This window comes from Alnus glutinosa, chromosome 13, assembly GCF_958979055.1.
Source record: "Alnus glutinosa chromosome 13, dhAlnGlut1.1, whole genome shotgun sequence".
Taxonomy (NCBI): Eukaryota; Viridiplantae; Streptophyta; class Magnoliopsida; order Fagales; family Betulaceae; genus Alnus; species Alnus glutinosa.
The window spans coordinates 4,071,263-4,084,651 of NC_084898.1; the positions used below are offsets into that span (position 1 = coordinate 4,071,263).

Sequence of the window (13,389 nt, forward strand, 5' to 3'; positions counted from 1 at the left end):
GAAGACAATTTTCATGTCTTCGTGTATATGCTCCAGAGAGAATTCGGATTTTTGGTCATTAACAGGCTTGTGTTAAAGCAAAAGTAATTTCATCAGATGTGTTGCTCAACAATTAATTTCGTCATTTCTCTCAGACATTTCATCAAACACCTTCTGGGCACCCATTCAACATGGATCTTTGAATGCCATGCTGGTACAGCGCCGGCCACCTCTGGCCCAAGGAATTTGATAATGTAATAAAAAGGCTGTAAGCAGCAAGCATAGAATTCCATAACCCCCTTCCCCTCCCCTCCCCTCCCTTCCCTTGGGGGGAATTTTTTTGTTGAGTAAAAGTAAAAAGTGATTGATGTGATATAAAGTAGAAAGAATTTATATGGAAAAGTGGAAAAATTTTGTATTGTAGTGAGTTTTTTTATTTAAATAATAATAAAAAATTGTTGATGTGATATAAAAAGTAAAAAGGTTAAGAATGTTTTGAAGTTGATGTTTTTTGGGAGAGGTGAAAATAAATGGAGGGGAAGGGGAGGGAGTTATTAAACGGGGCCATCGCGTGTTCATGAATGTTCCTCCCCTCTTCAATGGCAAAAAGTGCGGAGCATGCCTTGAGCACAAACGGGAAGGTAAAATTATCAGGTGCGAGGCCATAATCAAGCATTTGGTTATAAAGCGAAATTGCAGATTCATACCGACCATTCCACGTATACCCCCAAATCAAAACATTCCACAGAAATAAATTGTCTTCAGGAATTCTATCGAACAAGAGGTGTGCATCAGTTAAAGAGTCACAGACACAATAAAGATGAACAAGTTTAGTAGCTGTAAAAATATCAAACCCGAGACCCACGTGGAAAAGGTGGGCATGAAGTTGATCGATTTCCGGGCAATAGGGGGTGGGCCACCTCAGACGTGGCGCTGGCTTCCACGAGCCACCACCCTCTTTCTCTTTTTTTAATAAAAAATAAAAATTTTAATTAAAAAATAATATAATATAATGAAAAAAATAATATTTTAAGATGATGTGGCAAAAATGCTGATGTGGCACTAACGGAGCTTAAAAAATGGACGGAAAACTAACGGAGGGACCTGTTTCAAATTCACGAAAAACTAAAGAATTCAATGTTGAAAAAAAAAAAAAATGAGGGGTCTTTTAAAATTTTTGCGCAAACTCAAAAATTTATTATACAGTTACACTTATAATTTTCTATCTAAATTACGGTTTGCCAGGCTATAATTGTGAAAACCTCTCATAAACTATTGAAACAAATAATTGTAAGAGAACAAACAATTGTAAGAGATCCGATCTCATAATTAAAACCAGATCATATATATATATGCCTCTAAATGATTTGATGAGACCAGCCATCATGGTGCATGATGATTGATGACTTTACATTGGTTCTTTGAAAGTTTTCCCATCAAAACATGGGCTGAGAAAGCAGTACTATCAGCTCATCCCGGCCAAAGTGATTACTCTAACCCACAGAGTACTTGTGATCAACTGTTGTCTACAAGACTAGAAAACAAAATTAAGATCACTTGATGATCTCTTTCTTTAACAATAAATCTCGAAACCGTTAAATCATCACTTATTCAAATATGTTTAAGCTGATAGTAAGAGGTAAATTTAATCACTTAATTAATACTTTAATATTTCCTCTCACGTGTGAGCTCAACACTAGGTATATAATTGAAAATAGAGTGAATGACGAAATCAAGGTTCAAACTTAAAATATTTGGTTCTGATATCATGTTAAATCACCATTTATCTCAAAAACCTAAGTGGATAAGAAGAGATAAATTTAATCACTTAATTAATACTTTAACAAAAATAGTTTGTTCAATGCAAATAAATTGAAAATAAAATAAAATAAAATAAAATTTGTGTCAGATGAATGATTTTTTAGTGGATAACTCCCTTATTTCTTTATTCTCTTCTCGAAAGCAGCCTTCATTTTTGACTTCATCCTCATTATGAAGTGGGCAAGAAGCCGCCTCCACCTTTACTTTAATAAAAGTTGTATAATCGCAATTATGTGCATCAAGCCAAAAGCCACCCATCCTCTAGCTATATAAACCCAGCAATAGAGCCAAATGAACCAAGCACAAGCCAGCTACATAAAAATGGTTTCCTTGGCCAACCTCTTGTTGTCCATCCAACTCCTCTTGATCACCTTCTTTCTCATCCCCTCCTCCCAAGCAGCCGTCTTCGAAATCCGCAATGACTGTCCTTACACTGTTTGGGCAGCAGCCAGTCCCGGTGGTGGTCGCCGCCTAGACCATGGCCAAAGCTGGACCCTCAATGTGGCAGCCGGCACTGCCATGGCACGTATTTGGGGCAGAACAAGTTGTAATTTTGATGCTGGTGGTCGTGGCCATTGCAAGACCGGGGACTGCGGTGGGGTCCTAGACTGCAAAGGCTGGGGTGCCCCTCCTAACACTCTAGCTGAATACGCCCTAAACCAATTTGGTAATATTAAATCACCACTTATCTCATAAATTTAAGCATTGAATATATTTTTTTATACCATGTTATATGCTTATTTTAAAAGTTTAAGTCGATAGAAAATAGTTATTTTAATAATTTAATTTATATTCCAACAGGAAACAAGGATTTCATTGACATCTCCCTAGTGGACGGGTTCAACATCCCCATGGACTTCAGCCCAACTTCTGGAGGGTGTCGAGGAATTAAGTGCACCGCGGACATCAACGGGCAGTGCCCGGGGGAGTTGAAGGCGGCAGATGGGTGCAATAACCCGTGTACAGTTTTCAAGCGCAATGAATATTGCTGCACTCAAGGGCAAGGGAGCTGTGGACCAACCAATTTCTCAAAGTTTTTCAAGACTAGGTGCCCAGATGCTTATAGTTACCCTCAGGATGATCCTACAAGCACATTTACATGCCCTGGTGGGACTAATTATAGGGTTGTGTTTTGCCCAAGAGGGTCTCCTCGTTTCCCTCTTGAGATGGTTGGAAGTTTAAGCGAGGAGTGAAAGAACTAGTATCTGATCGAGGCTTTGAGAGCTTCGTCAAAATAAGATCTGAGTTTGTTTTTGTTTTTTTTTTGTTTTTTGTTTTTTTGTTTTTTTGTTTTTTGTGCTCAGCTCAGCTGTATAATAGAAAACGAATTGAAATAAGACTGCAAGTTCTTTTCATCAAGGAAATTTGTCTACATAAACCGAACAGTGGATACATGATGTCGTGGTCATATATTGAAGGGATTTCCAATCATTAAAAAAATAAAATAAATGTGTTGCATATATTCTTGGCTGGAAAATAGAGTACCTTATTTACCTTGGTATCACAGTTTATTTGATACCGTAATCGAACATACATATTGTAAAAAAATAATAATGTTTATTTAGTTTACCTTGCTTGGTATGCCAAAAAAAAAAAAAAAACCGAAATGAAAATAGATCCTCTATTGTATTCTATTAAGAAAACACGTGAGAGTTGGGGGGGGGGGGGGGGGGGGGGGGGGGGGGGGGGGGTGGGGGGGTTTACATTAGAAATATATCATAAGTATTATGCTTCGTTTGTTTCGGCGTAAAATGATTTCTAGAAAATGATTTCGGTATTTTCCGGTATTTGGTTGGGGCGAAAATAACAGTCAACGAAAATCATTTTCGGTTTAACCGTAAAAGCTTCTTTAATTTTCGAAAAACGATTTACGATTTTTAAAACCGATGTTGGGGATAAATCCCACTCAACCCGATCCAAAGAGAAGATTCAAAAGTCAAATAGGTCCAAACAGATAAGAATAATGATCATATCAGAGGTCTAAGAAGATATCAGATCAGAAGTCTAAGAAGATGTCAGATCAGAAGTCTAAGAAGATATCAGATTGGAAGTCTAAGAAGATATCCAATTAGAAGTCTAGTAAAGGATTGAAGTCCAATTAGAACTCGGACAGCAGTTCTAGATCAACAAGGAGCAGGAGTCCTAATCCAGGTTTGACTCCACCTCTATGCTTATAAATAGGCTCATACCCCAGGTATAAACAAAGACTCAATTTTATGCATAAAGCATTATTTTCTCACAGAAGCTAACTTAGGCATCGGAGCGGGACCCCCGGAAGGGTCCCTAGGTTTTGTTGTTTTGCAGAGTTATTGAGAAGCGTGAAGAACATCAAAAGAACGTGCAGATTCACACCATACCGGAAACTGTACCAACAGTTTGGCGCCGTCTGTGGGAACGATTATTCGTTCCTCATAAAAGAAAAAGAAGATCCAGCATGGTGATGAACACACGTTCCGGAAGCCAGACCAACCGACAGCCCGTGGCCCCACAGGAACCGACTATTCAGAATAATTTGCAGCCTCCACCGAACCCTCCCCCGGGGGGTGGAGATCAAGATCGCATAGCAGCGTTGGAAGCCCAGATTGAAGACTTAAATGCAGAATTGTTACGCATGAGGACGAGACAGCCCAACCCCGAGATCAACAGCCACGGGATTACTATCCCCGAGACCGTCCTCAGCTAGACGAAAGGCATCAAGGGAATGCTCCCCGAGATGACATAGAAAGAAGAGAGGACCGAGGAAGCAGAAGCCCTAGGCATAGAGAGCCGAGGCAACAGCAGTATCTACCCGTGATCCCATAAAAAGGACTCTCGGGAATTTCAGGCTTGCTTTTATTTTTTAGCATTTATATTTGCAAAGAACTAGACTTTTATTTTTAATTCAGACTAGACAGAAAATTCCCCAGATTTTGGGAATAAGTATTTTCAGAATAAATGAATAAAGCTGACTTAAGCATCGAAGTGTTCCCGGTCTAGGGACCGGGAACCCGTTGATGTTGCTTCTTTTGCAGGCAAAAACTTCTCGGATCAGTCCTAGCCGAGAAGGAGCCTCTCGGATCAGTCCTAGCCGAGAAGGAGCCTCTCGGATCAGTCCTAGCCGAGAGCAAGAACAACTTCTCGGATCAGTCCTAGCCGAGAAGGAGCCTCTCGGATCAGTCCTAGCCGAGAGCAAGAACAACTTCTCGGATCAGTCCTTGCCGAGAAGGAGCCTCTCGGATCAGTCCTAGCCGAGAGCAAGAACAACTTCTCGGATCAGTCCTTGCCGAGAAGGAGCCTCTTGGATCAGTCCTAGCCGAGAGCAAGAACAACTTCTCGGATCAGTCCTAGCCGAGAAGGAGCCTCTCGGATCAGTCCTAGCCGAGAGCAAGAACAACTTCTCGGATCAGTCCTTGCCGAGAAGGAGCCTCTCGGATCAGTCCTAGCCGAGAGCAAGAACAACTTCTCGGATCAGTCCTTGCCGAGAATGAGCCTCTCGGATCAGTCCTAGCCGAGAGCAAGAACAACTTCTCGGATCAGTCCTAGCCGAGAAGGAGCCTCTCGGATCAGTCCTAGCCGAGAGCAAGAACAACTTCTCGGATCAGTCCTTGCCGAGAAGGAGCCTCTCGGATCAGTCCTAGCCGAGAAGGAGCCTCTCGGATCAGTCCTAACCGAGAGCAAGAACAACTTCTCGGATCAGTCCTAGCCGAGAGCAAGAACAACTTCTCGGATCAGTCCTAGCCGAGAAGGAGCCTCTCGGATCAGTCCTAGCCGAGAGCAAGAAGAAACTTCTCGGGGGGTCGGATTTAACCCTCGGGTTTTGCAGGTTTTTCAAGAGACAGGGAGAAAACCCTAAGGAAAAACAAGAAGGTAATGGGGGGTTAAGATTTAACTCTCAGGTTTTGCAGGTTAGCAAGTTTTCAGAAGGAGACAAAGATCGGGTTTCCTTAGACATGGAATTCTCATTATTCAAGCAAGCTTCGGATAAGGGAATTGGGGGGTAACTGTTGGGGATAAATCCCACTCAACCCGATCCAAAGAGAAGATTCAAAAGTCAAATAGGTCCAAACAGATAAGAATAATGATCATATCAGAGGTCTAAGAAGATATCAGATCAGAAGTCTAAGAAGATGTCAGATCAGAAGTCTAAGAAGATATCAGATTGGAAGTCTAAGAAGATATCCAATTAGAAGTCTAGTAAAGGATTGAAGTCCAATTAGAACTCGGACAGCAGTTCTAGATCAACAAGGAGCAGGAGTCCTAATCCAGGTTTGACTCCACCTCTATGCTTATAAATAGGCTCATACCCCAGGTATAAACAAAGACTCAATTTTATGCATAAAGCATTATTTTCTCACAGAAGCTAACTTAGGCATCGGAGCGGGACCCCCGGAAGGGTCCCTAGGTTTTGTTGTTTTGCAGAGTTATTGAGAAGCGTGAAGAACATCAAAAGAACGTGCAGATTCACACCATACCGGAAACTGTACCAACAACCGAAAATCATTTTCCAAAATTAAGCTCTTCGTCCTTACACGCATGTTTGATATCCGATCGTTAAAATTTAGCAATTGTCAGTCATCGAGATCCAATCGGCGCTAGAGTCCGACAACATCCAGTCGCCGGAAACCTGCCGGCGCCGGAATCAGGCCATCGGAATTCTGCCGATGCAGGAATCAGGCGGCCAAAATTCTGCCATTACCGGAATCCGGCACCGGCAGACCAAATTCCGGCCGGGATATCGCCGGATTCCGGCCAAGCAGGTCGGATCTGGCCAAAACGGCCGGATCCGGGTATTGATCCGGCCGGATCTAGCCAAAACGGCCTGGATCCGGCCGGATCTGGACGGATCCGACTATTGATCCGGCCGGATCTGGCCAAAACGGCCGGGATCCGGCCGGATCTTGACGGATCTAGCCAAAAAGGCTGAGATCCGCCCGGATCTGGACGGATCCGGCCATTAATCCGGCCGGATCCGGAAGATTCCGGCCATTTTGTCCGGATCCGGTCAAACTTTCTCGTCGGAATCCGGCAACGGCGACCGGACGTTGCCGGATTCTGGCGACAATTACCAAATTCTTATTTTTGCATTTCGTAATTTTTTCGTGCGAACCAAACACCGAAAAATATTTTCGAGAAAATCATTTTTTCTGAAAATGATTTCGTCGAAATCATTTTACGTCGAAACAAACGGAGCATTAGTTTAGAGTATGAATAAAGGTGCATGACGTATGCAGATTCACATAATACACAAGTAATTTGGAAACGGCCCATAAAATTAATGAAAAAAAAAAACTTTCGTCTGAGAAGAAATGTAACAATATAGTAATGGACTTATATTGAAAAGATGTGACAAATATGCATCATAGTCTGACCGACAAATTAACTTTCCAAAAAAATCAAGATCCCCCTCATTCCTTTGCAAATCAAGGAAGACATCACTCTTTATTGTAATTTACTACTTTTCCATGGCACGGATAAGTTTAGGAGCAATATCTAGGTGCCAACTTTTACTTTACTTTCCAAGTAGAGTCGTGGAGTTTAAGGCCACTTGGTCTCTCAATGGACACCTTTATTTATTTATGGAAAAAATATATATTAATCCCTCAAACTACCACCATTTTTTTGGATGGTCCTTCAAACTACTAATGCTTAGATTTTGGCCCTCCAAACTACCGCTTTCTAATTTTTTAACCTCATCCGTCCATTTATGCCGTCAATTCTAAACAGAATTTCGAAAATACTCTTTCTACACTTTGAAATTCTTACAGTTAAGGGAAATGTATTTTCGGGTTTTTTGGCCAATTTCTATTATAATTAACGGTATAAATAGACGGATGTGATCAAAAAATCAGAAAGTGGTAGTTTGGGGGGTCAGAGTGCAAATATTAGTAGTTCGAGGTGCCATTCAGAGAAAGAATGATAATTTTAGAGCTACTATATATTTTTCCCTTTATTTATTTATTTAAGTAAAGCGACATCTTTTGGTGTTGGATAACTTTGGTATTGAAGAGGACAGAGATGAAAGTGAGAGACGCAATTAGCATCCTTCCAAAATCAAGTCAAAGCTGCTTTATGAAATCCAATTTTCATGACAATCCCACCCTTTAATTTTTAGAAAAAAAAAATGATTAATTCACGTCCTTTTTTCATCTTCATATTTTTAAAAATTATTATTAAATATATGGGATCCATATGCTTGTGCACATCTCTAATTTTAATATCTATATATGTCTAGCGAAAAATCTCATGAAAGGCCTATATAATAGGCTGGCAGTTAATTCAGACAAAAATCAGAAAGAATTTTGAATACCGACTACTTTGAAGTGTGCTAAAATTTCATTGGATTCAAGTAGCTTACGCTATAATCTTAAGTGTCCCATATGGTTTAAGTACAATTTTAATTATGTGTATATAAGCTCTTAGGTGTTATCATCTTACAAGTCAATTTTCAAGAGTGATCAAGCTATACCCAAAATTTATATAATTTTGTATCAAAGTCAAATACCATGTCATAGATTTAAGCTACGGAGTGAGCGATCTAGCCGATCTATAATATAGAATTAGCCACCGTAAATGTCGGCTGTGGAGCGTGGTGGTATATTACGATCATAAATGTCTCACATATCTTAAGTATAATCTTAACCATACGTATATAAATTCACTTTTGAATACCAACTTTCAAGGGAAAGGTACTGCTCAAAAACTTATATACAAATGCTTAAAATTGTATTTAAACCATGTGTAACACTTTAGATCGTAACAATTTCACGTGTCACTGGGGCTACTGTAGTAGTGCTTTAACTATGACTACTATAGAGCTTTTTGGGGGCTCATCATGGTTACAGGCCTGTTTGTAAGACGGGCCTTAGGAATAATGAATATTCTATTTCCACATCACCCTCACCCAATAATGAATATGTCTATCAGGGCTTAAGCCCATTAGTGCATGCAGCTCTGATTGGGCTGCCGTCCTTTGCTGTCTTGTGCTAATAAAATCCATCCTACAAAAAATAAATAAATAAATAATTTTTTTTTTTAAAAAAAAATGTATTATTAGAAAGAGAAATGATATACGAACTCACTCCATACTTCAATTTTTAAATTTCTTAACATAATTTTTAAAATTATTATTAGATTTGAAATAAATTACTATCAAATTTTGATTTAATAGTAATTTTAAAAATTATGTCAAAAGTGCAGAAATTGAAATGTATGGAGCATTTTTCTATTTTAAAATGAATTGGAAAATGATGGTAAGTGAATTTTTTGCACAGGGAATAGGCTCTGTTTGTTAATCTGTTAGGAGAGTGGTTTTTTTTTTTTTTTTTTTTTTTTTTTTTTTTTTTTTTTTTAAAAAAAAGTGTTATAATATGATATAAATGTAAAACTTGTTTTTGTGGTTTTTAAATTTTTAGGAGTGTTTTTGTGTTTGATTTTTTTTTTATTATTATTATTATTTATTTTTATGTTGTTTGTCAAGAAAGAGACAACAAAAGCCATCCCATTGACCCCTATTTTTTTTTTTTTTTTTTTTTGGTTTTTAGTGACATTAACGCTTTCAAAACCCCGCTAGGAAACTATTGGGGACATGGACACTAGCAGCAGATTTTTTATTTTATTTTTCAAAAAAAAAAAATTAGCAGCATAAACTCAACCATTTTTTTTAAAAAAAATTAAGAATTAAAACTACTTTTTGCTTCCCTATATAAAAACACTACACAATAACTTTTCTTAATTTTTCGCTAAACCATTAATATATATATATATATATATATATATATATATATATATATATATATATATATATATATATATATATATATATTACTTTTACTTTTTTTTTTCATTTTATTATTGAGCATTCCTAGTAGCCTCACCAAATTTTACTCACCAAAATAACTAAAAAACACTTTTTTCTATTCTGGTAAGCCACTTTATTAAAATTCCCTCAGCAGTCTCACTATTTTAACTAGTCAATATTCACTATTCCATTTAAATAATATTTTTTCATGTTTATTTATTTTTTCTCTATATAATATTTTTACAAAAAATCATTCATATTCATGAAATAAGGACATTATCGTGTGGGAGATAGGAGATGGATCTCCCATGAACTTTTTAAACCATAGGGAATGAAAAATAATTATGGTATACCACAGGGACCAACGGTGCAATTATCTCTATTTTTAAAGTTAAAGAAAATAAAAGAACAAATTTTTTTTTTTTTTTTTGTTAAAAAGAAAAAAAGGACCAACTCAGATAAATGTGGCCGGCCACGTTGCCCGCTTGTGGTTGAGCACACGTTTGACAACATGGTCCACGTGCCTCTCAATCACAGCAAAGCCTGCGCCGGTGGCTCCCACACCATCCATTCCCTTCGAAAACGCGTCCTAATTCCTCGGGTACGAGCCCGGTGGTCCAGTTCATCTTGGACCGGTTTGCGTCGCGCGTATTTACGTAGCATTCTCCGACATTTTTCATGTTCCTCGTAAAAGATTCCCAGAAAAAAAGAGGGAGACAGCGATCATCATCGTCCTTTTGATCTCATTCTCGTGCGGATCTGTCCCTTTCAGCTTTCAAAAATGCCTCAAGGAACCCTCGAAGTCCTCCTTGTTAGTGCTAAGGGACTTGAAAACACCGATCTTCTCAGTAAGTTTAATTGACCTCAATTTTCTCTCTTTTTCTCGCTTGAATATCCGGATTTGATCGGTTTGGAGAAGATCCTTTTGAATTGTTGCCCTATCGGCTTAAGATCTGGACTCTGTTTGTGTTTGGTAGGAAAGAAAACGGAGGAAATAGAAGAAAAACTAGTACTGTACCGTTGATGATGCTTTTATGAAATGATTTTTACGTAATTTTGTCAATGATGCACGATGACAATTTAAAGAATAATAAGATCATGATTTATGATTATGTTCATCTAATAAATCGAAAAACATTTCTTTTTTTTTTTTAATGAGAAGTAATTTTTTTACCCTTATTATTGTGATGCTTTTTTTCTTTTCTTTTCTTTTTATTTTTATTTTTTTTAATTACTTCTGTTTAAACCTGTTTCATTGGCGAGACCCATCTAAAGATCCTGAGGATGAATAAAGCTCATGATAACTAATTACAGTATGTTTGATGTTAAATGTATATGGCAGATAACATGGATCCTTATGTCATCCTCATTTGCCGCACTCAAGAGCAAAAAAGCAGTGTTGCATCAGGTAGGCTATCTTTGTACATTAGTGAATCAAATTTTAGTCTTTCGAAAAGATTTAAAATTTAAATCGCTCTCTATTAAAAGATTAGAAATACCAAAGGTTTACTGATTCTGTTTTGTTTGGCGCAAAAAAATTGTTGATAACAGTTATATCTTCAAGGTTTCTTCCGATCGAACTCACATTCGCGTTCTGCATCGTACTTTAGTGCATCAAATTTTGGTGTACCGAAAAGAATTAAAATTCAAATCTTTTGCTCTTATAAGATTAGAAACACCAATGGTGTATTGATTCTGTTTCGTTTGGCGCAAAAAAATTGTTAATAACAGTTGTATGTTCAAAGTTTCTTCCGATCGGACTTACACTCGTGATCTGCATCATACATTAGTGAATCAAATTTTGGTGTACCAAAAAGATTTAAAACGATGCAGTTTGAAAAAAATAGTGAATTCAAAATGATGTTAATGAAAATGTAATTTTAAAAAATGCAGTTAAACATTTGATAAAACTATATTTTTAAAATTTGGTAGTTAATAAAAACATGATTTTGCGTTTAAAATATCCCATTTTTTAAAACGAACTCTTTGCTTGCGGCCCGAAAAAGTATATTTTTTCATGTTTTCAAATTGCCATTTTTTTTTAAACGTACTTCCAAACAGGATACTTTTCATGATTTTTGTTTAGAAACACGTGTATGGCCTGCAAAATCGCGGGGCAAACACCCTATTCATATTATATGTAAGTGAAAGTTTCCGTGGCTGAACAAATATTAATTATTCAACCGAGTTTCTACCAAAAAGAAAGTTCCTCTAGTGAATGATAACAGGCACCCTACTAAATAGATTTAAACAAAATGTTTAATTACAGAATTAGTGTTATATTCATGTTCTCTTAGATCGAGTAGGGTTGCTATTATGTATTTTTGATAAATGATTCGTGCAGGAAAAGGGACTGAGCCAGATTGGAACGAGAATTTTGTTTTCACCATTTCGGATGGTGTTTCAGAACTCACATTAAAAATAATGGACAGTGATGCCGGTACCGAAGATGATTTTGTGGGAGAAGCAAAGTGAGTGTCCCAATCTTTGTTAAATAACCACTTATCCCAAAAGCTTAAGCTGATAAAAAATAATAGATTTAACAGTACTCTTCTTTATACGTGGGCTTAAACTCTTTCTTAATAAGTACTGATGCTTAACACGTGAAATACTTAATTTTAATGAGAGGTAAACTGGAGAGGCAGGATTCTAATTTAGTACTTTTAACTCTGATATCATGTTAAATCACCGCTTATCATAAAAGTTTAAACTAATGTTATATAATCAGTTTCTAAATTAAAGCATTGTCTTTGACTTGATTGCATTCAATAGTTTAGGCTATTGTTGCATCCAATAGTTTTAAGTGATAGGTTTAGGATTTCCAAGGTTTAAATGCTTGTGGCATTGAGGAGTAGATAGGATATATTCAAGGCTCATTTGTTTTTTGAGTGAGCAAGAACCAGTCAATCCTTCAAGCACATATCCCTTCTCATACCAATAAACATGGAAATAGGGATAATTTGGTTATCAATATTTGACATTTTGATGAAACTAATTTCTTAAAAGCATTTTCGACCCAAATTTTATTTGTTCTTATGTTCCTTGCAGCATTCCACTAGAGCCTTTGTTTATGGAAGGAAGCCTCTTTCCAACAGCTTACAATGTAGTCAAGAATGAAGAGTTTCGTGGAGAAATTAGAGTTGCCCTCACTTTCACTCCTGAGGTAATCCTCTTCTTTCTATGGCTTTTGTTTAATCAGCATCACAATCTATAAGATTGCGAGGATAATCTCCTTTTAATGTAATCTCATGATAATAATCTTAATTAACTAGCTAAAATCAAGCTTGTGTTTGGCTGATCTTCATCTTAGGTTCGCGGTGGGCAGGATTTCCCTGTGGAAGAGGAAAGCTATGGTGGATGGAAAGAGTCTTCATACACAGAATGATCGATCAAGTCATGGTCAGCAGCTTTTGCTGTTGGTACTGTGATCTGGGAATTGAAATAAGTAGGCTATTTTGTTCTATTGATTTCAGCTTCCCTTTCCCTGCTTAATGAATTGTGATCCAATAACACTATATGATGATGAGATTTGACAAAGTTCATGGTTTGAATACTATGTGACCAAACCACATATAATATTGCAATATTTTGTGATTGAACCACTAGTCTCGATTAGGGATGACAATTTTTGATATCCGCAAAACCGATACAAATTCAACACAAAATTATTAAATTAAAATTAAGAGATTTAACTCATTTAATTAAATAGGTCGGATTAATGTTAACTTATAGTCTTATACCCATGTTCCGACACGACCTGTAAACTCAACACAGAATTAGCAAGTTAAAGTCAAGAAGTTTGACATGAAAAG

General features: G+C 37.3%; 2 protein-coding genes across 2 annotated transcripts; both read left to right on the top strand.

Moving 5' to 3' along the window:
• Window positions 1–2,085: 2,085 nt before the first annotated feature.
• LOC133853710 (thaumatin-like protein 1) lies at window positions 2,086–3,164 on the top strand. Its single transcript, XM_062289723.1, has 2 exons — window positions 2,086–2,467; window positions 2,602–3,164. Exons 1-2 carry the CDS (start codon window positions 2,092–2,094, stop codon window positions 2,991–2,993), a joined length of 768 nt encoding a protein of 255 aa, XP_062145707.1. The 5' UTR covers window positions 2,086–2,091; the 3' UTR covers window positions 2,994–3,164.
• A 7,002-nt stretch (window positions 3,165–10,166) lies between these two features.
• Window positions 10,167–13,202, top strand: LOC133854509 (elicitor-responsive protein 3). Its single transcript, XM_062290748.1, has 5 exons — window positions 10,167–10,425; window positions 10,920–10,985; window positions 11,922–12,048; window positions 12,626–12,740; window positions 12,888–13,202. Exons 1-5 carry the CDS (start codon window positions 10,359–10,361, stop codon window positions 12,960–12,962), a joined length of 450 nt encoding a protein of 149 aa, XP_062146732.1. The 5' UTR covers window positions 10,167–10,358; the 3' UTR covers window positions 12,963–13,202.
• The last annotated feature ends 187 nt before the right edge of the window (window positions 13,203–13,389 follow it).